Source organism: Monodelphis domestica, chromosome 2 (genome assembly GCF_027887165.1).
Source record: "Monodelphis domestica isolate mMonDom1 chromosome 2, mMonDom1.pri, whole genome shotgun sequence".
Lineage (NCBI taxonomy): Eukaryota > Metazoa > Chordata > Mammalia > Didelphimorphia > Didelphidae > Monodelphis > Monodelphis domestica.
The window spans coordinates 541,168,354-541,180,370 of NC_077228.1; the positions used below are offsets into that span (position 1 = coordinate 541,168,354).

General features: G+C 64.8%; 1 protein-coding gene across 6 annotated transcripts in view; it reads right to left on the reverse strand.

Annotated features, from left to right (window-relative positions):
• Positions 1–12,017, reverse strand: part of HDAC4 (histone deacetylase 4) — a 115,735-nt gene that overhangs the window by 14,542 nt on the left and 89,176 nt on the right. For 5 of the 6 annotated variants that reach the window (XM_056820128.1, XM_056820127.1, XM_056820126.1 and 2 more), the window contains 7 exons: positions 9,498–9,618; positions 7,777–7,823; positions 6,032–6,139; positions 5,576–5,631; positions 4,409–4,496; positions 3,627–3,746; positions 3,435–3,532 (listed from right to left, as the gene is read on the reverse strand). In XM_056820128.1, the coding sequence (XP_056676106.1) occupies positions 3,435–3,532; positions 3,627–3,746; positions 4,409–4,496; positions 5,576–5,631; positions 6,032–6,139; positions 7,777–7,823; positions 9,498–9,618 (638 nt within the window). The remainder of the gene's footprint in view (positions 1–3,434; positions 3,533–3,626; positions 3,747–4,408; positions 4,497–5,575; positions 5,632–6,031; positions 6,140–7,776; positions 7,824–9,497; positions 9,619–12,017) is intronic. The other variant, XM_056820129.1, reaches the window with a different exon arrangement.

The following is a 12,017-nucleotide window of genomic DNA, read 5'->3' on the forward strand; positions in this document are numbered from 1 at the left end:
GATCCTTCGGGCAGCTCCCTGGAGATGCCACCATGCACGGAGCCCCTGAAGGGAATCGGAAGCCCTGGGTTCGAGTCCTGTCTCTGTGACCCTCAGGCGGCGTTCTCGGCAGCTGAGGGTGTTCCGATGCCCTCCTCAGGGTGGGGTGGATAAGGAGTCGCCTCGGAGCCAGCGGGCCCTGAATTCGAGTCCTGCCTCAGTCACATAGTGCCGCATGACCGGGGAAGAGGCCCCGACCACGTGCTCTGGGGCTGCCGCATGCAGGACGAGGACCGGCGAGCCTCGGCAGAGGGGACTCCCGTGCCGGGAATCACCCGTGAAGCCGAGGCCAGCCTCCACGGCTCGGAGAAAGCGGAGGCCAGAAGCCGGGGCCCGAGCCAGCCAGGGGGCCCCTCGGCGGCCCCACAGCCCCGGGCTGGGCGCAGAGAGCCAGGCGGGGCGCCCCGGGCGGAGCACCAGAGGCAGGCGGCGCGCAGGGGCACCTTCAGGAGGGCTCTCGGGGGCGTCGAAGGCCACTGCCGAGGGTCCGGCCCCGCCGGAGACGGCTCATTCCGAAGCGTCCCTTTCAGGACGGCCCCGGGAGGCCGGCAAGAGCTCGGCCTTCGGGCCCGGCCGCTGCCGCTTTGCTCTGCGGCTGCTGTGTCCGGAGCGAGCGGGGAGGTGGCGGCTCCTGCTCAGGCTTGGGCCATGCCGGGGGCCTTCGCGGCCACGTTCGGAGCCTGGCCAGGGCCGGCCGGACACACAGACGGCCAACCTCTCCGTCCCCGCTTTGGCTGCCCGAGGCCCGGCCTGCCCAGGGCGCCGGGAGGAGGCCTCCGTGCGGCCTTCCGGCCTGCCCCGGCGTCAGCCATTCCGACTCTCCCAGAGCCCGTCTGGGCTTTCTTGGCTCCCACGGAGCGGAGGCAGAGCAAAGCGTCCGGCCCAGCGGGACGGGGCAAAGCAGGGCTCCAGGGCACCGACGGGGGCGGGGATCAGCTACGGGATGTCCGGGCCGAGGCCGGCTTGTGGCTGGACATGCAGATCGGCACCCGCAGAGGGAGGACCATTGACTCGAGGGAGGGAGGGAGGGAGGGAGAGAAGGAAGGAAGGAAGGAAGGAGGGAGGGAGGGAGGGAGGGAGGAAGGAAGGAAGGAGGGAAGGAAGGAAGGAAGGAAGGAGGGAAGGAAGGAAGGAATGAAGGAAGGAAGGAAGGAAGGAAGGAAGGAAGGAAGGAAGGAAGGAAGGAAGGAAGGGAGGGAGGAAGGGAGGGAGGGAGGAAGGGAGGAAGGAAGGGAGGGAAGGAGAGGGAGGGAGGAAGGAAGGAAGGAAGGAGGGAAGGAGGGAAGGAAGGAAGGAAGGAAGGAGGGAGGGAGGGAGGGAGGGAGGAAGGAAGGGAGGAAGGAAGGAAGGAAGGGAGGGACGTAGGGAGGAAGGGAGGGAGGAAGGAAGGAAGGAGGGAAGGAAGGAAGGAGGGAAGGAAGGAAGGAAGGAAGGAGGGAAGGAAGGAAGGAAGGAAGGAGGGAGGGAAGGAAGGAAGGAAGGAAGGAAGGAAGGAAGGAAGGAAGGAAGGAAGGAAGGAAGGAAGGAAGGAAGGAAGGAAGGAAGGAAGGAAGGAAGGAAGGAAGGAAGGAGGGAAGGAAGGAAGGAAGGAGGGAGGGAAGGAAGGAAGGAAGGAGGGAAGGAAGGAAGGAAGGAGGGAGGGAAGGAAGGAAGGAAGGAGGGAGGGAGGGAAGGAAGGAAGGAAGGAAGGAAGGAAGGAAGGAAGGAAGGAAGGAAGGAAGGAAGGAAGGAAGGAAGGAAGGAAGGAAGGAAGGAAGGAAGGAAGGAAGGAAGGAAGGAAGGAAGGAAGGAAGGAAGGGAGGGAAGGAGAGGGAGGGAGGAAGGAAGGAAGGAAGGAGGGAAGGAGGGAAGGAAGGAAGGAAGGAAGGAGGGAGGGAGGGAGGGAGGGAGGAAGGAAGGGAGGAAGGAAGGAAGGAAGGAAGGGAGGGACGTAGGGAGGAAGGGAGGGAGGAAGGGAGGAAGAAAGGAAGGAAGGAAGGAGGGAAGGAAGGAAGGAAGGAGGGAAGGAAGGAAGGAAGGAAGGAGGGAGGGAGAGGGAGAGACAGAGACAGAGAGAGACAGAGATGGCGAGACAGAGCAAGGGACGAGGGAGAGCTCGGGGTCAAAGCCGCCCCTTCTAGGAAACGGCCCGAATGAGGCTGAGCCTCTGTGTGGACGGCTCGGGGGGCCTCGGCTCTGCCTTGGCACACACGGCCGGGCTGCTCGGGGGTCCCGGGGGGGCCTCGGTTGGAGCCAGGGACGTCGTGGACTGGCGTTCCTGGGGCGGCCGGCGGACAAGGGGTTAACCCGGCCGTCTGTCCATCACTTCAAAGTGTGGGCGGCTGTCGGGGATGCTTTGAATTAGAGGCGGCCAGGCCGGGGCTGGGGGGGTCCCATGAGCCGATTTGAGTTAGAGGCGCCTCTGGATCCCATTAGCCGCCTCTCTTGGATTCTCTTATCTTGGCCTCGTCTCGGCGCGCTCCCGGCAAATGCGACGTGGCAGCCGTGGGTGCGCATAACAAGGTGCAGCCTGGGCTCGGCCCGCCGCCTCTGGGGCTCCCCAAAGGGGGGTTCGGGCAGCCCCTTCTCCCCCCGGCCATAAATCGTGGACATCAAAGGCCGTCTTCCATTCCAGTCCACAGAGGGCGGAGGAGCCTCGTCTTCAAAGAAGCCGCTGGCCGGCCGCGGTGCGCTCGGGGGGGCAGGGGGTGTCCCTGACACCGGCGGGGGGGCGGAGCCGAGGCTGCCCCCCCGGGATGGGGGCTCGGGACTCGCATCTGAGTCCCACATGCCAAGGAAGGGCTGCCAGACGGAGGAGGGGCCTGCGGGGCGCCTCCGGCCCTCTCTAGGGCTGCCTGTCCACACGCCTAGAAGCCTCTCTGTGTCCAGGACGGCCTGAGACTCAGACCCGGCTGCTCAATGGCCGGCGTCCGTCCCCACCGGGCCAGTCGGGCCCTCTCAGGGACCCCGCAATTCCCCGAGGCCTGAGCCGTGGCCAGCACTGGGAGACAGAAGCCCTCCTGGGGATCCCCGGCTCAGAGGCTCTCCCATCCCCCCCCCCCCCCCGGGCCCGGGACAGCTGGGGGTGTGCAGGGGCCGCCAGGAGACAACGGGGGGCAGGGAGGGAGGGGCTGGGGGGCGCCTGGCTTTGGGCAGAACGAACCCCCAAGAGGAGGTGGCCGGGGCCAGGGAGGGTCAGGCGATTGCCGGGCCTGCCCTTCCCTCCTCCCCAGCACCCCCTATTCCCGGAGCTCCCAGAGATGAAGAGCCTTAGCCAGGGCCAGCCGGGCCTGCGCCTGAACCTCCACGCCATCCCCCCGTCTCTCCCGGCTCTCCCGTCCATGCCCGGGGCCTTGCCTGTGTTCCAAAGGCCTCCTTCCCCACCCGAAGGGCTGAGGCAGCGGGCGGGCGCTCACCTGAAGGCCGTCAGATACTCCGTGTCTCCCATGGGTGGGTCCAGGCCGCCGGTGAACGCCATGTTCACGTTGAAGCCGACGCCGGGCCCCGTGCCAACCTAGGACGAGGAGGGGCCACGGTGAGCCGAGCCTCTGCCAAGGCCGCCCCGGGAAGGAGCCGGGCGGGCGGGCAGAGGTCGGGGCCCCCCTCACCTCGTCGGGGGCTCCGCTGCCCGGGAAGAAGTTGCCGTCGTCGTAGCGGTGCAGCGACACGTAGAGGACGCCGGGGTCGCCGTAGAAGGCCTGCTGGGTCCCGTTGCCGTGATGCACGTCCTGGAGGGAGAGACGAGGTGACGAGGCCGACCCCGAGAAGCCCCCGAAGCGCAGGGGCGCCATGGCCCTGCTGGGGCTCCAGGAGAAGGCGCCTTCTCGAGACCGCCCCAGAGACCGCCGGCACCGTGTTCGAGGGGATGCCCAGGGCAGAGCGGCCACCGGGGGGGTGGGTACGCGGGCGTGCTTGGCACCAGGCAAGGGGGGGGCTGCTGAAAATGGGCTCACAGGGTCTGACAGGGAAGGAGTCCTTCCGACGAGGCCCCGGGGACCCCCGAGACCCAAGGGGGGCCCCAACCCCGGCTGCTGAGCCTCTGGGGAGCGCGCGTCGAGGCTGGTCACCCCTGAAGGGATGAGCTGGATTCTCTGCTGCGCCAGGCGCACAAGGAGCCTTCCTGAGGCAGAGTCTCCCCCCGGCAGGCCTTTAGCGTGCCCAGGGCCGGGGGGCTCTCTCAGGATCACGCTCATCTCCAGGCACCTGGCATTTGTCTCTCTGCCCCACTGTGCCCCCAACGGAACCCTGGGCTCCCAAGGGTGGCACCTTTGCTCCCAATGCTGCCCTGGAATGCGGTGGGTGCCCACGCCAGGCCGCTGGCTCTGAACCACCCTGCTCTGGCAGAGGCTCCCCAAGATGCCCGGCCTGTGCCCGGCTCTGCTCCACTCACCCAGTCCACAATGAGGATCTTCTTCACATTCAGCCTTTGCTGGAGCAGCTTGGCCGCGATGGCCACGGAGTTAAAGTAGCAAAAGCCCCTGGAGGAGAGGAGAAACGGGGTGCACGGTGTCAGCCCCCCCAGACACACCCACAGGGGCAGCCCGCAGGCTCCCTCCGAAGCCTGTCCCATCACCAAACCCCGGAACCTGCCTTCCTGTAGGGGCCACGGCCGACTAGGACAGAGGCCGGGGGAACTCCCACTCTCCTGCCTCCCCACCTTGGCACCAGCTGCCCCCTGCGCCTGGCATGCTCTCTCCCCACCCACACCCCACATTTCTTAGCCCCCCTGCTGGGGCTGCCCTTCTTCTGGCCCCAGAGCCTGGCACATGGATCGCCACTCTACTCCGAGGGCCAATGGTGCCCGAGGCAGAGGGCACCAAGACAGCCGTGTGCCAGCCGGGCCCTGTCAGGGCTCTGGGTGGAACCTGCTGGCAGCTCTCAGGTGCCACAGACCCCCCCCCCCCCGGCTCCCCTAACGTGCTGCCAGAGGGGGCACCAGTAAGTGGGCCCGGCGTGAGCCACCTCAGGCTCACTCCTACAGCTACACGAGCACAGGCCCCAGGCATTGGGCACCTCAGGGGGCCCATCCCGCTCCCCAGGGACAGCCCAGAGCCTCGACAGGGCCGGCTTCAGCATCTTCATGTCTGGGGGCGCCTCCCGGCAGGGTTCCCTCCCAGCCCTTCCTGCCACGTGGCTGAGGCAGGCCGTGGTCCCGGGCCCAGACCTCTGACGGGCACCACGGCTGCCTGGAGGGGAGGGCGGCCAAGTCTGCCTTCTGGACTCTGTTCCTGGCTACAGCCCAGCCCTGCTCAGCCTGCTGGCCGGGAGGTTCTCACGTGATCTCCAGGTGGTCTTCGTGGGACCAGTGGGACCTCTGCATGACCTCCACAGGACCATGTGGCCTCTACACAACCGTCACGTGACCAGTGTGACCTCTACACAACCATCACATGACCAGTGGGACCTCTGCATGACCTCCACAGGACCATGTGGCCTCTACACAACCGTCACGTGACCGGTGTGACCTCTGCATGACCTCCACTGGACCATGCGCCATGGAGGAGCCCCAGAGAAGAGGGGAGCTGTGGGGGGCCAGAGCCGGGCGGACGGTACTCACATGGGGGTGCTCTCCTCGGCGTGGTGGCCCGGGGGCCGTACGACAGCAAAGCCGTTCTGTAAAGGAAACCAGAGCGAAGTGGCTCAGTGGATAGAGGCAGGCCTGGAGACAGGGTGTTCTGGGTTCAAGTCTGCCTCAGAGGCTGCTTGGCTCGGTGACCCTGGGCAAGTCCCTTAACTCCTCTTGCCCAGCCTGGACGCTCCTCTGTCCTGGAGCCGATTCTTAGTATCGATTCCAGTGTTGGGGGGCGGGGGAGGGTTAAAACAAGGAAGAAAGGAAAGTGGGGAGCCGGGCCTGCACCCCGACATGCGCTGGGGTGGCCCAGGGAGGCTCTGTAGCCCCAGTGGCGGCAGCGGGTCCGGCCCGAGGAGATGTCTCGGGGGAGGGAGAGGGCCGGAGGAAGGCGGAAAGCTGCGCGAGAGGTGGGGCGCCGTCTACACGGCCGGCCGGGCCCACCTTGAGCTCTCCGGTGGCCACTTTGAAGACCAGCTCCACGACGCAGCCCACGGCCAGGCGGGCGGCCCCGGACGAATGCACCTCGTTCCAGATGGTGTCGCTGTCCACCTGCGGAGACAGAACGGGCCTCGGGTGGGTCTGGCTCGCACGCCCGGCCCCCGCCCCTGCGCCCCCCCGGCCCCTCCCCCTCGGGCGGGCAGCCCCTCGCCGGGGCCCGACGACGCCATTTCCAGGCTCCAGCCGGGCCTCGGACGGACACTCCGTCTCGTGAGTCCACACTTGGGCCAGCCTCTGGCCGCTTCGGCCCTGCCCAGGGTGGGTCTCAAGAGGGAGCCGGGGGATGGCGATGGGCCACTCCGGGAGGCTCCGGCCGCTTGGACCCGCCGGTCCCCGTCCATTTGGGCCCATATCCGAGATGCACGCTCAGAGGAGGGATGAGGGGGGCGGCTTTGCCATGGCCACGTCGGTGCTGAGTGCGAGGATCACCCCCGCCTCAAACCCCGGGCCGGCCCTCTGACTGCCGAGAACACCCCGGACACGCGGGCTGCTCGCTGCCTGCATCATCTTCCAGGCTCCGCCAGAGGCAGGCGATGGGCCTCCTCTGCGCTTACAGACCAGGAAGCTGAGGCTCCGGCCTTGGGGAGGGGTCTGAGGTCCTTCGGGGCTCCCAGGGGGCTCAGCTGGGGACGGCCGGGCCGGGTCCACAGCGGGGGCCTCCGATGGTCAAATGCCAAGTGCGCTTCGGGCCGAGCACACACGCGCACGGGGGACGCCCCACACGGCTGCTGGCCCAGGATCACAGCCGCCAGGATGGAGGAAGAGCAACATGGCGGCGTCCGGCTGAGGGGGAAAACCTTCCGGGCTCCCAGAAGACGAGCACCCAGCTCTGGGGCTGAGGCCCTGAGTTCGAATCTCGCCTTTGCTCCTTTCCACATGCATTAGTCCTTCTCCTGGGTTCTTCCTCCATCCCCTTCGGCTCAAACCTTGGAGCCCGCGGCCCGGCACCCTCTCTCCAGGAAGGGCGCGAGGCAGATGGGCGAGCTCGCTCCGAGGACGCCACACAGAAAGGGACCGAGCGAGGCCTCCGGTCAGCTCTGTGGTGCTGCCCCTTGTCCGTGGGGCGCAGCCCCGTGAAGGCCGACCCCCCCCCCCGTCCACTCTGCGGTGTTTGAAGCCTGAAGTAAAGGGGCCCGTGTGCCTCGGTTTACCCCCGGTGCCCCTCGTCCCCATTCTGTCTGCGTGTGAAAATCGGAGACGCGGCTCTGGGCTAAGCCCGGAACGGAGGCTGGGGGGAGGCTGGGGCGCTCCCGGGGCGCCTGCCGACGGATGAAGCTCGAAGCAGCGACGTTGCCTCATTTCTTGATGGCATCCGGACGTCGGGCCTCGCCGGTCACATGACAGTCTTTGCGGGGGTGCTCGGACCGAGGCGCCTGGCGGGAGCGATCCGGGCCGACTGGCGCTGACGAGGGGCGGCGTCCCCCCTTCTGGGACGTGGCAGTGCCCGCAGAGCCCGCTCTGTGCAGAGACCCCCCTGCCCCGTGCCCAGGGGCAGAGATCCACCCTGGCATCCCGGGTGACCTCCGGGCAACCGTGCCAGGTCCGAAGCGGCCCGGTGGAGAGGACGTCCACGCTGGAAGCTCCCCACACCAGGGCAGGACCGCCGGCCGGCCCAGAGCAGGGGGGTCCCCGAGGCCGGGAGGGCCGCTGCCCCCCCGAAGCAGAGCCGCGAAGGAGCCGACACTTACCCCGACGCCGCCGCAGGGCAGCCGGACGAACATGGACGTCAAGGAGCCTGCGGGGAAACAGGAGCGAGTCAGCCGCGATGCCAGCCGGCCAGGGAGCCTCCGCGCCCACCGAGCGGGCAGATCCCGGGCAGCCTCTCCCTGGCCTGCTGGGGGGCCCCGACCTCGCCACGCTCTCGCCCACCCGGGGGGACATCGAACTCCCCGGCAGAGCCCAGCCTCAACCAGACTGACCGCTGACCACGACCGGCCCGGGGAGGGCAACTCCTGCCCCCCTCCAGGAAGCCGGAGCCCAGAGCCGCCAGCGCCCTCCGGGAAGAAAGCTCCGGCCTTTTGGAGCAGGCGGACGGCGCCGGACGCCCGGCTCTTGCCCGGCCAGTGGGGTGGTCAGTGGGCATTCCGGGCCAAGCACGATCCCCAGGATGCAGACGCCAGCGGGGCAGGACTGGGCCGGCGGCGGCCCGTCTCCTGAGGGGGGACGCCCAAACTGGCCAGCGTCGCCAGCTGCCCGGCCTCCGAGCCTCCGCGCCCTGGCAGTGAGGGCCCGGCTAGGATTAGCCCCATTTTATGGATGAGGAAACGGAAGCCGAGAAGGAAGGGTCCAGGTCAGGATCTGAACTCGGGTCTTCTCGGCTCCAAGCCCGGGGCTGCTGGGGCCGCGACCCTCTTTGGCAGGAGCCAGAGGAAGGCTCCGGCCAGGCCCGGGGGGTCAGAACGCGGCCTCCTCGGGGACTGGGCCTTCTCGTTTTCCACCCTGGCCTTCTGCAGAAGTGGCAGAGCCAAGGGACTCGCCAGGGTCACCCGGGCAGCAGGTGCCTGAGGCCAGACTGGAACCCAGGACCTCCGGCTGCCTTGGGCCCCCTCAGTAAAAGCGGGGCGGGGCTCTGGGAGTGTCTAAGAAGTGCTTCCGGGCCTGCTGACTCTCCTGAATCCAGAACCGGCCCGGGAAGGAAGTGCGGTCGGCGTCTTGCGCCCGAGACCCCAAGGGGGCACCATGTGGTCCCCTGGGCTCCTTCTCTGCCCTGCCAAGAGCCCAGCTAAAGGGGGTCGGGAGGGGGGGCAGAGCCAGGCCTGGAGGCGGGAGGTCCCGGGTTCCAATGCAGCCTGGCACCCTTCCTAGTCGGGGGAGCGCACCGCCGGGCCCTCGCCTCACTTCGCTCTTGGAACACAGTGCGGATTCCAAGGGGGAAGGGAGCGGGCCGAGAGCCACAGGATGAGCTCGGGGGGCGGCGGCTGGGCCACAGGACTTGGGTGGCAGGAAGGCCCGAATTCAAATCCAGCCTCAAACATTCATGAGCCACGGGACCCTGCTGGCGCCTCCCAGGGCTGCAGTGAGGACGAAGGGAGGAGAGGCTGCCTGTAAAAGCGCCTGGCACACAGCCGGCGCTCCATAAATGCTCATCCCCTCCATCTGCTACTGTTCATTTATTCCCAAGGAAAACATCCTCACGGGTCTGCGGTGTGCCCACACGGGGGCAGTGATGGAAGGCCATAGGCACGGGCGGCCAAGGACCCAGGAGAAAGTGCTGGGCTCCGGACGTTCCCGAGGAGGGCAGTGACGGGGAGCTCACTCCTCCTCGTCGCCTCCCCATCTGGGCTTTCTCTACTCTGTCCATCCAGGAGCGAGCGCCGTCACAGAGCGCCTCGTGCGACCCCGGGGCGGGAGTGAGCGAGCAAACGGGGCCCCACAGCTGCCCAGGGGCTGGGCGTCCGGCAATAAATACCTAGAAGTTTCTTACTGTCCAATTTCTGTCTGTTCAGGGGGTTGGTGCCATAAAGCAGGGCGTGCGCCTCCGAGTGGACCGTCTGCAGCTCCTCCAGGGTGGCCTTCCGGCCCCGAATGCACTGGAAAGGAGCAGGGGAGGGAGGGTTAGTGCCAGCGGCCCCGACTCCAGGGTCTCTCCAATCGGCCAGCTTCAGGGGATGGAGTCTGCTGGACCCTTAGGAGAATGTGCAACAAGAAAGCCCCAAGGCCAGGGGGGGTAGACCATGGCAGACCCCTGTCCCACCAAGGGTCTGGAAGGAATCCTCCAAGGGCTGCTGTCCATCTGTCCACCCATCTGTCCATTCTTCCAACCATCCATCTGTCTGTCTATTCCATCCATCCATCCATCCATCCATCCATCCACTCATTCATTTGTCTGTCTTCATCCACCCATCCATGTCTCCATCTGTCCATCCGTCCATCCATCCATCCATCCATCCATCCATCCATCCATCCATATCTCTATCTGTCCATTTGTCCATCCATCCATCCATCCATCCATCCATCCATCCATCCATCCATCCACCCACCCACCCATCCATCCTTCCATCCATCCATCCATCCATCCATCCATCCATCCATCCACTCATCCGTTTGTCTGTCTTCATCCAGCCATCCACCTATCCATCTGTCCAACTGTCCATCCATCCATCCATCCACCCATCCATCCACCCACCCATCCATCCTTCCATCCATCCATCCATCCATCCATCCATCCATCCATCCACTCATCTGTTTGTCTGTCTTCATCCAGCCATCCATCTATCCATCTGTCCAACTGTCCATCCATCCATCCACCCATCCATGTATCCATCCATCCATCCACTCATCCGTTTGTCTGTCTTCATCCATCCATCCACCTATCCATCCATCTATCCATCCATCCATCCATCCATCCATATCTCTATCTGTCCATTTGTCCATCCATCCATCCATCCATCCATCCATATCTCTATCTGTCCATTTGTCCATCCATCCATCCATCCATCCATCCACCCATCCATCCATCCATCCATCCATCCACTCATCTGTTTGTCTGTCTTCATCCAGCCATCCATCTATCCATCTGTCCAACTGTCCATCCATCCATCCATTCATCCATCCACCCATCCATGTATCCATCCATCCATCCACTCATCCGTTTGTCTGTCTTCATCCATCCATCCACCTATCCATCCATCTATCCATCCATCCATCCATCCATCCATCCATATCTCTATCTGTCCATTTGTCCATCCATCCATCCATCCATCCACTCATCTGTTTGTCTGTCTTCATCCAGCCATCCATCTATCCATCTGTCCAACTGTCCATCCATCCATCCATTCATCCATCCACCCATCCACTCATCCGTTTGTCTGTCTTCATCCATCCATCCACCTATCCATCCACCTATCCATCCATCCATCCATCCATCCATCCATATCTCTATCTGTCCATTTGTCCATCCATCCATCCATCCACCTATCCATCCATCCATCCATCCACTCATCTGTTTGTCTGTCTTCATCCAGCCATCCATCTATCCATCTGTCCAACTGTCCATCCATCCATCCATTCATCCATCCACCCATCCATGTATCCATCCATCCATCCACTCATCCGTTTGTCTGTCTTCATCCAGCCATCCACCTATCCATCCATCTATCCATCCATCCATCCATCCATCCATCCGTCCATCCATCCATATCTGTTTGTCTATCCACCCATTCACTCATCCATTTGTCAGTCTTCATCCAGCCATCACCTGTCTGTTCAACTGTCCACCCATGCACCCATCCATGTCTCTGTCTGTCTGTCCATTCACCCATCTGTCCTGACAGCCAGCAGGGCTGAGCTCTGGGAGGGGGATGCCCTGCTCTCCAAGGCAAAGTGGGTTTTCCTCAGTCAAAGTCTCGTTCTAGCCCTTGAACCCCTGCCGCCCCACCATCCCCCCAACTCCAGCAGAAAACCGCTCGGTGCCCTCCATGATGTCAGTTCTGGTCACCTAGGGGCCAGGCACCCTTTACTTCTCCTGGGGGGCCCTCTGGGATCCCTCCCTTCCAATTCCACAGCCTGGGGAATGGTGGGGCCGCCAGGGGACCAGAGCAGGACAGGCTGGGCACGGCGGTCCAGGGCTGGCTGTCCCGTGTAAAGGCCCAAGTTCAATCCCAGTGCTGGTGCTCCTGGCCGGACGGTGCAAGGCCTCCCCCCCCCCCCCTCCAGGCTCTGGATCTGGGTGCCTCCCAGACCGCACAGAAGGAGGCCGGAGGCAGAAGGCTGCGTGCTGTCGGATCAGTCTGGAGTTTCTTCTTGGACCCTCCCCTTCCCTCTTAGCATCCATGCTGGGATTGCTTCCAGGGCAGAAGAGCTGTTGGGGCCAGCTGGTGGCGGGTAAGTGACTTGCACCCAGGACGTCCCATCTCGAGCTGGCTCTTCTCTCCATCCACTGAGCCACCTGGCTGCTGCCAGGATTTTTCTTTCTAAGCAGTGGCGAGAA